Genomic DNA, 14,205 nt, shown 5'->3' with positions numbered 1-14,205 from the left:
TTACCTTTTGAATCTTATTTCACTTAGCTTAAAAAATATGGCAGGGTGAGCAAATTGTATTGCTTGGGTAGCAGCATTTGACACCAATTTTAGGGTGTTGTTTTCTGAGTTTGGGAGCTAGTGACGTAATGTGGTAGCATAGAATTGCTTATTTGAGTTCTACTTTGTTAGTTCTTTGCTCAGTACTAGAGGATGGCTAAAGTGTTTTTTGTCTTTGAACCTATTCAGAGGGCTTCCCTGGTAGCTCAAGACTGTCAAGAATCTGCCCACAATACAGGAGACCCAGGTTCAGTCCCTGGGTTGGGAAGATCTCCTGGAGAAGGGAATGGCAAGCCACTCCAGTCTTCTTGCCTTGAGAATTCCATGGACAGAGGAGCCTGATGGGTTGCAACCCACGGGGTCGAAAAGAGTTGGGCACGACTGAACCACTAACACACACATACACACAACCTACTCAAGTCCTAGTCGTGCTGTTAGATCAGCCCTGTTTAGTTATTTTCCAAATCTGATTCTCAAAACCGGATTGATACCTGCAGAGTTCTGATACTGAAAATCATAGTGCTTCCAAGAATTTTCCACTTGAAGATTATTATGATAATGGTGGGATGTTGATGTCGATAATGACAGTGATAATAGAGCTACATTATTTGACTTTTTACTAAAGTACCAAGGATTTTTACCGGTATTAACTACCTTAGTACACATTTGTCCTTCTTGTTACTTTGGCTGCTAAAGGCCAGCCATGCCTTATGTACCCGTCATGTATGTATATACCCATTTAAGGCTGTTTACTCTGCAGTTCTCGTCTGTCTTTCCTGTTAATATCATTTTCTTCTCCCTCTGCTGGATTAGTTCCATCAGCATACAGGTATACTATTTCATTCCCATCTTTTCTTAAAAAAGGTTTGCTTTACTTCATATTTTTGTCCACCCATAGCCCATTTTTCTACTTCCTTTTAAAGCTTTTAAGAAAAAGAGCTATCTATAGTGTCTTCATTTTCTTTCATCTCATTCATTACTGAACCCGCCCTAATGAGGATGCACACTCCACCCCAGTCTAAGCAACTTTTGTCAAGGTCACCAGTGAATTTCATTATGCTAAACCTTACCTGACGTCCCAGTACCATCTGACATAGTTCAGCGCTCTGCCCATTCTTAGACCGTTTTCTTCACTTCAGCCGCTGCCTTGGTTTTCTGCTTCATTTCCTTTGCTGCGTTTTCTTCATATCTGTGGCCTCTAATCAACATAAAGTGCCTTGGTAATTCCGTGGTGGTCCAGTGGTGAGGACTCTGTACTTTGACTGCTCTGGGCCCAGATTCAATCCCTGATCAGGGAGCTAAGATCCCACAAGGCATGTAACACAGCCAAAAGAAAAAAAAAGGTACTACTTTAAAAAATAAATAATATAGAGTGCTTCAAAGACTAGTCCTTGGGCTTCTTTTCTGTTTGTACTCATTTCCTGGGTTACCCAGTGTCATGGTTTAAATATTCTCCGTATAGTCTAATTCCAAAACGAATACCTATTCTCTGGCTCCAGACTTGAGCCTCTTTTTGTATATTTGATATCTTGGTTTGAAAGTCTGATAAGAAGCTCAAAACTTTTCATGTCCAAAATTGAACTCTTGATTTTTCTGCCCTAATGTCTTACTTTTCCTCATCCCAGTAAATAAATAAATAAATAAATAACACAATAAATAGAACCTCATTCTTCCATTTGCTCAAACAAAAGACCTTAAGAATTTTCCTTGACAGTTCTTTCTCTCATACTCACATCCCATCCATTAGCAAGTCTGTAGGCTCTGTCTTCAAAAATATCCAGTATCTGACCCCTTCTTACCACCTCTACTATAAGTACTCTGGTTTAATACTAATTGTAATAATAGTCAAAGTTTTGAAAGCTAAAAAGGATTCATTCAGGCAGAAGGCCAGTGTAGTCAAAGGCATGAACAATGCTGAGATTGATGTACACAAGGGATAGGAATAGGTTGTCCCCGGAGCAAAGGTGTGGAGTTTGAGAATGGTAGAAAATGTAGTTAGAAAGGTGGAACCTGGATACTTAGTGAAAGTGAAAGTTGCTCAGTTGTGTCCGACTGTTTGTGACCCCATAGACTGTAGAGTCCATGGAATTCTCCAGGTCACAATACTGGAGTGGGTAGCCTTTCCCTTCTCCAGGGATCTTCCCAACCCAGGGATTAAACCCAGGTCTCCCACATTGTGGGTAGATTCTTTACCAGCTGAGCTATAAGGGAAGCCCTGGATCCTTAAGTATCTGGACTTTATCTTTAGGCTGCTTTTTACCAGCCTTTTTACAGCCCCAACAATAGCATTATTCAAGCCTTTATGATGGCTCCCTGTGGCAGTGGTTCTCTGCAAGTAGAGAGAAGAATTAGACCACCCCAGCCCACATGATATTGGAGAAGGAAATGGTAACCCACTCCAGTGTTCTTGCCTGGAGAATCCCAGGGATGGGGGAGCCTAGCGGGCTGCCGTCTATGGGGTCGCACAGAGTCGGACACAACTGAAGCGACTTAGGAGCAGCAGCCCACAAGACGGTGAGCTGTATTATCCAGCCCCTGACCAAACCCACATGCAGAACATACTCACACAAACCTTAGTTTGAAAATCACGTTTGGAGGCAGTGAGCACCCAGAGTAGATTCTTTTTTAAAAGCAATAACTCTGGTGTCAGTTTGTAGGAGTTGGTTATTTAATTGCTTTTTTCTAGTGGATGCTGAAAAAGAAAATATGACTGTTTGGGAATCATTCTTTAACCACTTAGTAGCTGAAAGGGGTGAGCTAGTGGAAAGAGATAAGTGAGAAGGATGCTTGTTTTTTTACATTTTTAAAACTAATTGTCTAGATTCACAGTGTCATTACCAGTCTTATAGTTGTTGACAAAGTAACTGAATGCTTTTTTTCACTGTTTTCTAATTCCTTAGGAACGCCTTTTTACCCAAGTCAGCCAGTGTACCAGTCAGCACCTATCATAGTGCCTACGCAGCAGCAGCCCCCTCCAGCCAAGAGAGAGAAAAAAACAGTAAGAGATGTTTATTAGTTTTTCTCATTTTAAAATTGAATGCCCATTTTCTATCAAGTAAGTTTACCTACACCTGTACTAATTACTCACCTCAGTTCACAAATGAGGGCTAATTTTTGTTCCTCCCTTATATCCTGTCCACTACACCTGGAGGATTTGTTTGAGCCTGTAATGAGATGGTGCAAGTACCCTTTGCTTAATGTCAGTTTTCAACATGCGCTAAGCTAGCTATGCTAACTGCCATGCAGCTCTAGAACTGGGAAGGTTTAGTCTTCTGAGGTCTTACTAAGTGAGAGCAATTTGAGCTGAGTTTTCACATCCATATTGTCTTTTAACCTTAGACGTAATCAGCTATATATTCAAATATGAATTGACGGGGAAAGTAGCACAAGAAAAAATAGAGTACTGAGCACAACGAGGAAAATCTTTCTGATGGAGCAGATTTAAGAAACAGAAAGCAGAATTTAGAAAATGTGTTGTAATTGTTTTTAATAAATTTAACAGAAGCTTTGCCGCTGTCCATTCAGTCAGGCCTAAGGGAATTAGGGCACAGTAGTATGAACTATGCACTGTAGAATATTTTATAGAAGAGTGGCTTGCAGTCTTTTAAAACATCAGAACACAAATGAGTGGTACTTGTAAGAGTGTCTCAGATTCACACAGATAAAATAGATTGCTGCTGCTAAGTCACTTCAGTCGTGTCCGACTCTGTGCAGCCCCATAGACGGCAGCCCATTAGGCTCCTCTGTCCCCGGGATTCTCCCGGCAAGAACACTGGAGTGGGTTGCCAGTTCCTTCTCCAATGCATGAAAGTGAAAAGTGAAAGTAAAGTCGCTCAGTCGTCCCCGACTCTTCGCGACCCCATGGTCTGCAGCCTACCAGGCTCCTCTGTCCATGGGAGTTTCCAGGCAAGAGTACTCCAGTGGGTTGCCATTGCCTTCTCCGAAATAGATGTGAGTGACATCTTAAAATTACTCTCATTTAATAAAAATTAATTAGGTTCAGAATTAGTTTTGTTTTTCTAATCAGACGTAAATTGTTTGTGCACATGTCATAATAAACAAGACATGCTCTTGTGTCTTGACACTACAGGTGAAAACCTGTGCTTTGGAAATGTTGAAACAGCATGGTAGATGTAGGACTTGAACATTCTTAGAATGCAGAAGAGTTAATTTTAAAAAAAGCAGTAAAAACAGAAGACAGTATTAATATATGTGACTGAAGAAGGGAGAACAAATAGATTGAAAAATAATACGTAAAACTATAGTAGAAACAAGATTCTGTAACTGATAGTAGAAATCTTAAGCCTCTTCCCTAGAACACTTCCAGGTTCAGGCGGTTTTATTAGTGAGTGCTTTGAAATTTTGAAGAAGCCACAGATGGCTTGGTAAGCTCTGGGTTTAATGACGAGCAGAGGCGGGTTCTATGTCTCAGCATTGTCCCAGGACGAAAGGCCTAGACCCAGGCGTTCCATCTTCATGCAGTACTTCTCCACTGTTGTCTGTAAACACAGGCCCTAACCAGATGACAGGAATACCATCCACATTGTTCCGTATCTTGTATCTTTTCATTTACCAATACATCTTGACAGTCACTGTATATTAGTATGTGTAAAGCAGTCTCATTCTTTCTACTGCGGTTTGTTGTTTAAGTGTAAGGATGTAATATAAAGTTTTAACTACTATGTTTTTGATCAGCCTTTAAGATCTTTTTGTGTCTTTGCTGAAAAAAGCATTGCATTGAGCATCTTTACATACGTATATAAGGTTATCTGCAACATAAACCTCGATTTCTTTGCCTTAGGATATGAATATTTTTCACTTCGCTAGAGAACCATTTCGGCCTTTAAAACTTTAGAGAGTAACTTCCATATTTTACAACTATTTTATGAACTTTGTCTTACTTAAGCATTACAAATAAAATCAGTTTGGCATTGCTTAAAAGATAAATATTAATAGTTTGCCTTTTTGACCTGGAAATTCGTCCAGCTAGGTTTCATGCTAGCGTGTTGTGCTACTTTAGTTCAACCACCACAAACGGCCTAAATTCCTTTGAATGACACCCTGTGGTTCTCCGATTGAAATCAAGTCAGATGTGGTGATTATCAGCTTTGATGTTTGACAGGTTTCCCAGTTTGCACCTTTATACATCATATTCCTATAAATCTACTATGTAGACACCCATGTGTAAATATGCTGTCTTAATTTATAACCTTATAGATAAGAATTCGGGATCCAAACCAGGGAGGTAAAGACATAACAGAGGAGATTATGTCTGGAGGTGGCAGCCGAAATCCTACTCCACCCATAGGGAGACCCACTTCCACACCTACTCCTCCTCAGGTAAGGCAGAGCATGCCGTGATGGATGGTGGTGTGTATCTGTCACTAACCTCTACTGAACTCTTTTCTTCTGTAGCCACTTGACTGTACTTTTTTGCTTTCCATCAGTTGTCTCATAGCCTCGAATATCTAAATGATTTTTAAACAGACATGTTTGTTTCTCTTTGTAAACTGTTATTACTTCCAAATTTTTATTGGTAACGTTTCTTTGTATTGTCTTCACACTCAGAGCATAGCTGTGGCCCCTCTTCCTAAGTATTGCTGGGCACCAAAAGGAGCTGTGTTCCCATGGAAACCTCATCGCTAAATGAGCATTTATATTTTCAATATGGAGTCCTAGGAATTAAATGCTACACACTACGATAATACAAACATTAAATTAGAGAATTTAAACTTCTTCACCGAACAGTTTTGTTTGAGATGATTGCCTGTGTTTTTTCAGAGCATATTTAAATGTCTTACAGGTTTACCTCTTTTAAGTCCTGCATAAATGAGCTTGAGTGGAGGGTGTCTTCTTTAATTATTTACAAAGGTTTTTAGTAAGTTCTGTTAAACACTTGTTTGTTCCTGTTGCAGAATGTGGTTATCAGTGATCTTCTAAGAGCTCACTTTCCTACTTTTAGACATCAAGGCATTCCAGGAGGAGCTGGGGTTTAGTAGACTATAATAGAGAATGGATCCCCCCTCCCCCAAGTTTGACAGAATTTTGATTTCATCATTAGGTTATTTTAAACTAGGCTAAACCATTCCGAGAAGAGTGATTTCAAATTTTCACAATATCTAAAGTGTGAATACTCAGCATAGAGAACAGACCTAACCAATGGTCTTAAGGTCTAGGGATCTGCTTGCTTCTCCCTCTTGTGGCTGAATGGTGAGGGACTCCTGAGAGCCCAGTTTACAAACAAGTGATAGGGATGATCAAATATAAGGCATTTCACAATGACAGACTGTTGACTTGATTTTAGTAGTACTGTACAGGTTAAAAAAAAGTTCTTTAAAATTGAGCCCACAAATACATGTTTAAATTTAGAGCCCCTTGAAAATACGTGAACTTTGAATAAGCCTCAAACCTGAGACTTTGTGTGATGATGTGTTTTACTTGGACATGATGCTACTGTCTGGCTGACTTTTATCTTCCATCATCTAGCAAAGTAAAATGTGTAACCACCTAGGTATAGGAATTGTGAGATTATATTGATGATTGCTAATAGAACCTTTTACCATGCTCTGTTACTTCCCCAGGGATATTCCAAATCTGGAGTGACTGAATAGGGCTTTATACTCAGTCTTGTCCCTGGATATGAATGTGGAGCAAGCAACATTTGCACATTTAAATTGATCTGCTTTATGTGTTCTGTTAGGAGCATCGTATCGCAAAAATTTAGGATTCATTCTAGGGGCAATTCAGTTTTGGTCTGTATTTTCCAACCTTAATTAAAATATTGTTGTTGTCAAACTATTTAGTGTAAATTCTCAACTAGAGCATGTATTTCTACATTTTAATTCCCTGTGAGGTTGGTTGGTTTTTCTTTAGTCTTGTGGAGCTTGATCCTGCCCTCTGCTGGTTCTTTCTCTGACCTTAGTCACGGGCATCCTTTTGCTCGTCATCGTTCTCCAGGGATCCCAGGCCTGAATATAAATGTATGTGTGTGGATAATCATAGAGCCCACTGAATGTACACTTTTAGTTGATAAAGATCATCAGTCAGTTATTCTAACATTCGTAGTTCTTTCTGAGGTGTAATATCATCATGAAGCATTACTTTATTAGTGTGCATTTAAATGCACGTCAACATGAATCAGTGATAGGTACGCATATGTCCCTTCCCTCTTGAATCTACCTCCCACCCCATCCCACCCCTCTAGGCTGTCACAGAGTCCCGGTGTGAGTCCCCTGGCTCATACAGCTAATTCCCCCTGGCTTTCTCTTCCACATATGGTGGTGTGTGTTTCCACGCTACTCTCTCCATCCATCCTGCCCTCCCCTTTGCCCCGTGTGTCCACAAGTCTGTTCTGTCTGTCTGCGTTACTAGCATTGCAATTACTGTTATTTCAGGAGGCACAGAGGATGACTGGAGGTGTCTTGAAGGCTTCACAGCAGAAATGCCACTTAGTCTGAGTTCCCAGATTGGTATTCACAAATGGAAAGAGAGAGAAGGGTATATTAGCAGAGTGGCTCTATATACAAAAAGGCACATGATGATGGGAAATTGAGTGAAGGGAGACTATTAACACTTCTGTTAATAAATTAGAAAGTCAGAGAAATATTCTGCAACTGGTTACTAAGAAAGTAAGGATTATAAAAATGGTGACTATATAAATTATCATCTAAATTTGGGCAGTTTTTTAGAAATGAATGGGGATGCTGTGAATCATTTTGCTGGGACACCAGGCAGAAACCAGTACGGTCCAGGTAAACACATTGCATGGTTCCCCTGGGCGTTAGAAAGAGGGAAGAATCAGGGGTGATTCTTGAAGCTTAGATTCTGGGATTTATAGTAAAATATGACATGAAATAGACATGGGTTTTGAATAGGGCTATAATGAGTTTGATTTTGGCAAACAGTCAAGCTAAGAGGAGTTAATTGAGAGAAACTGTGTTGGAGAAGGAGAGTGGAAAGGAGAAACAGGTTTTTGTTGCTTCTGTTTTTGTCTTGAAGAGTAGATTGAATTTAAATATTCCTGCTTCCTAAATTTTAAAATGATCCGTGGAATAACTCCTTCAGATTTGATGTCTCAGATGTATTAAAAGTGTGTACAGGTTTGTATCCATGTGCCCATTCAGACGATCGTAGTGCACAGACAGGTACCTAGATGGACGTCACAGAGTAATAGAGTACCTGATGCTGGTCTCCACTCTGTCATCGAGATTTATGACCTTGGGTCAGAATATTAAGTCCTTTAACCGCCTCTTTTTTTATCTGTAAGATGAGGGGAGTGTACTGAGTAATCAGTCATTCAGAGCCTCCCAGCTGTATCCCTTGTTGGTAGCAGTGAGGCACAAGGAACATTTTCGCATTAAGCAATGTGCTGCTTCCTGAAAGTTGCTTTGGACCCTGGAGGGTAGAAATAAATTCATAGTGTTGCACAGTCAGCCCTCCCTATCCACAGGTTCTTCACCTGCAGATTCAAATAACCAGGGATCAAAAATATTCAGAAAAAAATTGTAGAAAGTTCCAAAAAGCAGAAGGTGAAATTGGCATGCACTGTTAAGTATTTACATAGTATTTACATTGTATTAGGTGTTATAAGTAATACAGAGATGATTTAAAGTATTGAGTTGGCCAAAAAAATTGTTTTGAGTTTTTCCAAGCAGAAAAATCCAAACAAACTTTTTGGCCAACCCAATATATGGGAGGTTAAATGCAAATACTACACACTTTGATGTAAGGGACTTGGGCGTCTGAGGATTTTGTTATCCACAGGCTGTCCGAGAACCAGTCTCCCATGGATACTGAGGGCTGATTGAATAGGCAAGTGTTCCAGAATTGTCTCCTTCCAAAGGGGTGGTGGATTAAAATCTCTTAAAATTTTTAAATTAACTATATACTTTGTTTCCTCTCCCTACTCCCTTTTGTTCTTTTCTTTTTTTGTTGTTTTATTAATAAGAAGTACTCTTAAAATGAAGCACAGATATTACTTGGGGGAGAGTCCTGTGTCATAGAGTGTAGGGGTTGATGAAAGATTATTTATTGCTGGCACATATTAGCCTCTCCTGTCTTTTGGGAAAATTACCAAAGTCAGCAGGTTATTCAGTCTTTTGAAGAGCTTCTTATAAATTTGATACCTGGAAATCATCTGGCCATTTGTTAATTAGTTCATTTTTATAGTCTTAGCAATAACAGTTAACCAAAGTTAGTTTCTAATGTTTAGATAATTTTCATTTTGTAAGTACACTAATTAGTTAAGTTCTTGCATAAAGAATTTGAAAATACCTATATAATGTAAACAGATCCACTCTTAAGTTTTAAAATGTCGTTTTGTCATCTCAGGTATGGTATGGTATGGTATGGTATGGTATGGTATGGTATGGTGCGGTAAAGGTGCTCAGTTGTGTCTGACTCTCTGCAGCCCATTTGGACTTGAGCCCACCAAACTCCTCTGTCCATAGGATTTTTCAGGCAAGAATACTGGAGTCTGATGAGTGCAGTAAAGATCCTGGTTATTGAATTAAATCACATCCTTCTTCATCTTTAATAATTTCTCATTAGTACCCTCCTTTGGCTTAAAAATAGTATTTTTCAATTATATGAAAACTGTGTGCTTAGTTCCTCAGTCATGTACACCTCTTTGCGACTCCATGGACTGCAGCCCACCAGGCTCCTCTGTCCATGAAATCCTCCAGACAAGAATACTGTAGTGGGTTGCCATTTGCTTTCCAGGGAATCTTAGCAACTGAGAGACCAAACCCCAGCCTACTGCCTTGCAGGCAGATTCTTTATTATCTGAGCCACCAGTGAGGCCCAAATTTTATTTTACATGATTCTTTAGTTTTTCATGAACTGTGTTTCTTCATAGGGCTTCACCAAATTTTGTGAAAGCCTTTGTTATTAAGAGTGGTATGACTTTACACCAGATATACTAAATCTGAATCTTGGTTATAAAGAAAGTGTACCTTGAATTTTTATATGTATAGGAAAATTCCTGTGTTTTCCACTTATTACCAGATATTGAACGGTTGCATTGCATCTCATAGTCATGCAGTAACCATGATGTTTAGTAGGGGATCACAAGAAGTATTGTAAGAGATCTCAAAAAACGATCAGGTTTAATCTTTTGTCTACTACTAATAATGTATTTTCAAAATTACAGTGATCTCATTTTGTATGTATAAAAATTAAAAATCTTCTTTGGAAAGGAGTAGTAAAGGAAGACATTGTGACCATTGATTTTATTACCAGAGAGTTAACTGTTAACTTTTGTTGAATATCCTTTCAGACATCTTTCAGTGTGAGTGTGTGTGTGTGTGTGTGTGTGTGTGTGTGTGTGTGTGTGTGTGTCTCTACCTTCCCACGTATAGTTGAATATATTTGGGTTTATTCATGACTTTTTTTTTCTGGCTGGTCAGATACTTGGCTTGTGGGATATTAGTTACCTGGCCAGGGGTCAGACCCAAGCTCATGGCAGTGAAAGTGTCCCATCTTAAACACTGGCTGCCAGGGAGGTCCCTGTGACATTGTATAAGTACTGTGTTTTCAGCGATCATGCAGAATATTCTTGTTTGATTATAGGTACTGTAATTCTTAATGGCTACATGGTATTTCCTTGTTGGGATGTGCCCTAGTTTATTTAATTGATATGTATTCTTATTCTTTCCTTGTTTATGACTAATAATAACTATGCTATGATGAACAACTTTACATTGGGATTATAGCCTCCAGAAATGTACCAGGTAATCTCCTAATAGCAATGTAAGAGAATACCCATTTCCTTACATTGTTGCCTTATTGATAGATTTCAAAATAATACCTCATTTAATTTTTATTGATTGATTTGTGGAGTTAAAATTTTTGATGTTCATTGGTTATTTGTGTGTGTATGAATTTTATGTTCGTGTCTTTTGTACACATTTCTTTTGGAGTGATGATTTTCTCATATATAAGCATTCTTTAAATGTTAAAGAAATCCCTTTGCCATATGTAATTTTTTTTCTAGTTTGATGATTGTATTTTAACTTTAATGATGCCTTCTGTTATATAGAAGTTAAAAATCTTTTTTCCTCTCTTCGTAAGTTTTTAATTTGTTTTTTAATTGGAGGAAAGTTGCTTTACAGTGTTCTGTTGCTTTTTTCTGAACAACAGTGCAAATCAGCCATAATCACAAATGTATCTCCTCCCTCTTGAGCCTTCCTTCCCTCCCCCATCTGTTCACAGGTTTCTGATTTTTATTAAGTAACTGATGATTTGAGGCCCAAACTTTGAAAGATTTTGCCATCAAAGATAATAAAATGAGCAGTATTTAAGTTTGGCTATTTGACCTTTATCTTTGATTGACGTGGAATTTATTTTGATGCATACAATGAGATTTGGGGCCTACTTTTTTCTTCTTCTCCTCATTCTCCTTTTTTTTTTTTTTCTCATTCTCCTTTTTTTAATCAAGCAGTTTGTCTCTTTGTTTATTTATTGAATAGGTCTTCACTGATCCTTTGTTTTTAGATGTTTTAATTGTTTACTGAATTATCAAATATTCCTGGGTCTTCTTCAGCCCTTTCTGTTCCCCTGATCTGTTCTTATTTTTGGCTGTGACCTTGACTTGGGGGATCATAGTTCTCCAGTGAAAGGACTGAACCTGCCCTGGGCGTTGCTGCTGTTGCATCCTCCTCTGGACTGCCAGAAGAATTCCTTCCATTGAGCTGCTTAATACAATTACTGTACTATCTTACATACTGTAGCTGTTAATATATTTTACTATTTTACAGTGAATTTTATCCACATTATTCTTGGTTTTTAAAGTTTTTGTTGTTGTCATTTAGCCCCCTTAACTCTCTTGTTAGGGCTTCCTAGGTGGGCTAATGGTAAAGAACCCGCCTGCCAATGCAGGAGACATAAGGGATGCAGGTTCGGTCCCTAGGTTGGGAACATCCCCTGGGTGCGGGGGGCGGGGCATGGCAAACCACTGTAGTATTCCTACCTGGAGAGTCTCATGAACAGAGGAGCCTGGTGGGCCACAGTCTATAGGGTCGCAAAGAGTAGGACACGACTGAAGTGACTTAGCATGCATGCCCTCTTGTTAAGCCTGACAGCTTTTACGTTGAGTGTCTGAGTTTCCTTCAGCATTCCTGACACCTTTAAGGAAGCGATTCTCTGTATTGCAGATGTGTGGTGTTTTTCAGGTTAGTGTTTAAAAAAGGTTTTCATCAGTCTGAATGCCTTTAATCTAGACATACATTCTTTAGTTTGTTTCATTGTTCTGTTTTATTTTATACTCTTGAGTCACATATTTAGGTCACCTATTTGTTTACAAAAGCATTTGAGTTTGTGAGTCCTGTGTTACTATTTCCTGAGGTGTTTGGTGTGCTCCCTTGGATTTTTTTGTGTATAAATTATACTATAGTCTGTGCCAGTTGCTCAGACAGTGAGCCTAGGAGTCATCTTTCAATTTTGGTTTCATATTCCACAACCATTTTATCAGCAAGCCCTATCTGGCTCATTTTCACCATCTCCACTGCTACTGTTATTCTCTAAACCACTTCAATTTCTATAAAGAACAGTAACTTTTTTACTCATTTCCTTGCCTCATCTTGTCTACTTGTTCATTTTACTTTTTAATTGAGGTATAATTGGCACATCACATTACATTAGTTTTAGATATACAGTGTAATGATATTTGTATGTATTGTAAAATGATCACTATAAGTCTACTTAACACCTGTCACCACCACACATAGTTAAAAGAACAGTTTTTTATCCATGAGACCTTTTAAGATCTACTCACTTTGCAACTTTCAAATATGTAATATGGTACTATTATGTGTAATTGCCACGCTGTTCATTACATTCCATGAATTATAAAATATGACTGGAAGTTTGTACATTTTCCCACCCTACCCCCCACCAATCTATTCTTTTTCTGTGACTTTTGTTGTATTATTTAATTTTGCATTCAAGGTAGATCGTACTGTGTTTTTCTCTGTCTTACTTATTTCACTTGGTATGGACCTTAAGGTCCATTCATGCTATTGCAAAGGGCAGATTTCTTTTTTATGGTTGAATATTATTTGTCTGTGTGTGTGTGTATGTGTGTGTGTGTGTGTACAGGTTTTATTCTTTAATGTACTTCCCTTGAAAGAATCATAAGCTGTAGAAGCTAAGGATTTTTCCGTTTTATTCTCCATGAGTTCTCAATGTTTTGTATGTGATAGATGCCAGGGGAAAAACTCAAACAACATGTTGAGTTCCCACACACAGATACACACAGCTTTCTAAGAGTGAATTCTTAGGAAGGGAATTCTTTGTTAGAGAATTCTCTCACTTAGAAAAGAAGCGTGTTTTGGTGCTTTTTTCCGGTGCCATTTATTTTTTTCCATTCTAATCTTCATAGTGTTTCTCAGTTATGGGCAATAGTTGTTTATCCCCAGGATTTGTATATGTCTGTGACTGCTTAATACCTTTTCATTAGCTGTTCTAAAGAGAAAGTGTTAGTAGCTCAGTCGTGTCCGACACTTTTCGACCCCATAGCCCACCAGGCTCCTCTGTTCATGGAATTCTCCAGGCAAGATTACTGGAGTGGGTTGCCATTCCCGTCTCCAGGGGAATCTTCCCAACCCAGGGATGGAACCTGGTCTCCCACATTGGAGGCAGATATTTTACCATCTGAGCCACCAGGGAAGCCTTTGTATATGTTTAACACATTAGATATTTATTACAATGCTAACTTTAAAGTCATTGAATGGGACTTTGAAGAATCAGTTACACATAAATGATGAAATGTGAAGCATTCAAATAACCTCTTATGATAATAAATTACATCAGCATCTTGGTTATATTTCTATAACTATTTGGAGTCTCTTTCTCTCTGAATTACAATAGGAGTCAGCAACCTTTTTCTGTTAAGGGCCAGTTAGTACATATTTTTTGGTTTTGCAGCCCACTGTCTTTCAATTCACTTCAGTTCAGTCGCTCAGTGGTGTCTGACTCTTTGCGACCCCATGAATCACAGCACGCCAGGCCCCCCTGTCCATCACCAACTCCTGGAGTTCACCCAGACTCACGTCCATCAAGTCAGTGATGCCATCCAGCCATCTCATCCTCTGTCGTCCCCTTCTCCTCTTGCCCCCAATCCCTCCCAGCATCAGAGTCTTTTCCAATGAGTCAACTCTTCGCATGAGG

General features: G+C 38.9%; 1 protein-coding gene across 7 annotated transcripts in view; it reads left to right on the top strand.

The window, feature by feature from the left end:
• EIF4G3 (eukaryotic translation initiation factor 4 gamma, 3) overlaps window positions 1–14,205 on the top strand; it is a 291,147-nt gene that overhangs the window by 128,668 nt on the left and 148,274 nt on the right. For all 7 annotated transcript variants that reach the window (XM_010829978.1, XM_010829973.1, XM_010829974.1 and 4 more), the window contains 2 exons: window positions 2,940–3,037; window positions 5,257–5,379. In XM_010829978.1, the coding sequence (XP_010828280.1) occupies window positions 2,940–3,037; window positions 5,257–5,379 (221 nt within the window). The remainder of the gene's footprint in view (window positions 1–2,939; window positions 3,038–5,256; window positions 5,380–14,205) is intronic.

Source organism: Bison bison, unplaced genomic scaffold (assembly GCF_000754665.1).
Source record: "Bison bison bison isolate TAMUID 2011002044 unplaced genomic scaffold, Bison_UMD1.0 scf7180017864516, whole genome shotgun sequence".
Classification (NCBI taxonomy): domain Eukaryota; kingdom Metazoa; phylum Chordata; class Mammalia; order Artiodactyla; family Bovidae; genus Bison; species Bison bison.
This window is presented reverse-complemented; position numbering and strand designations above follow the sequence as displayed.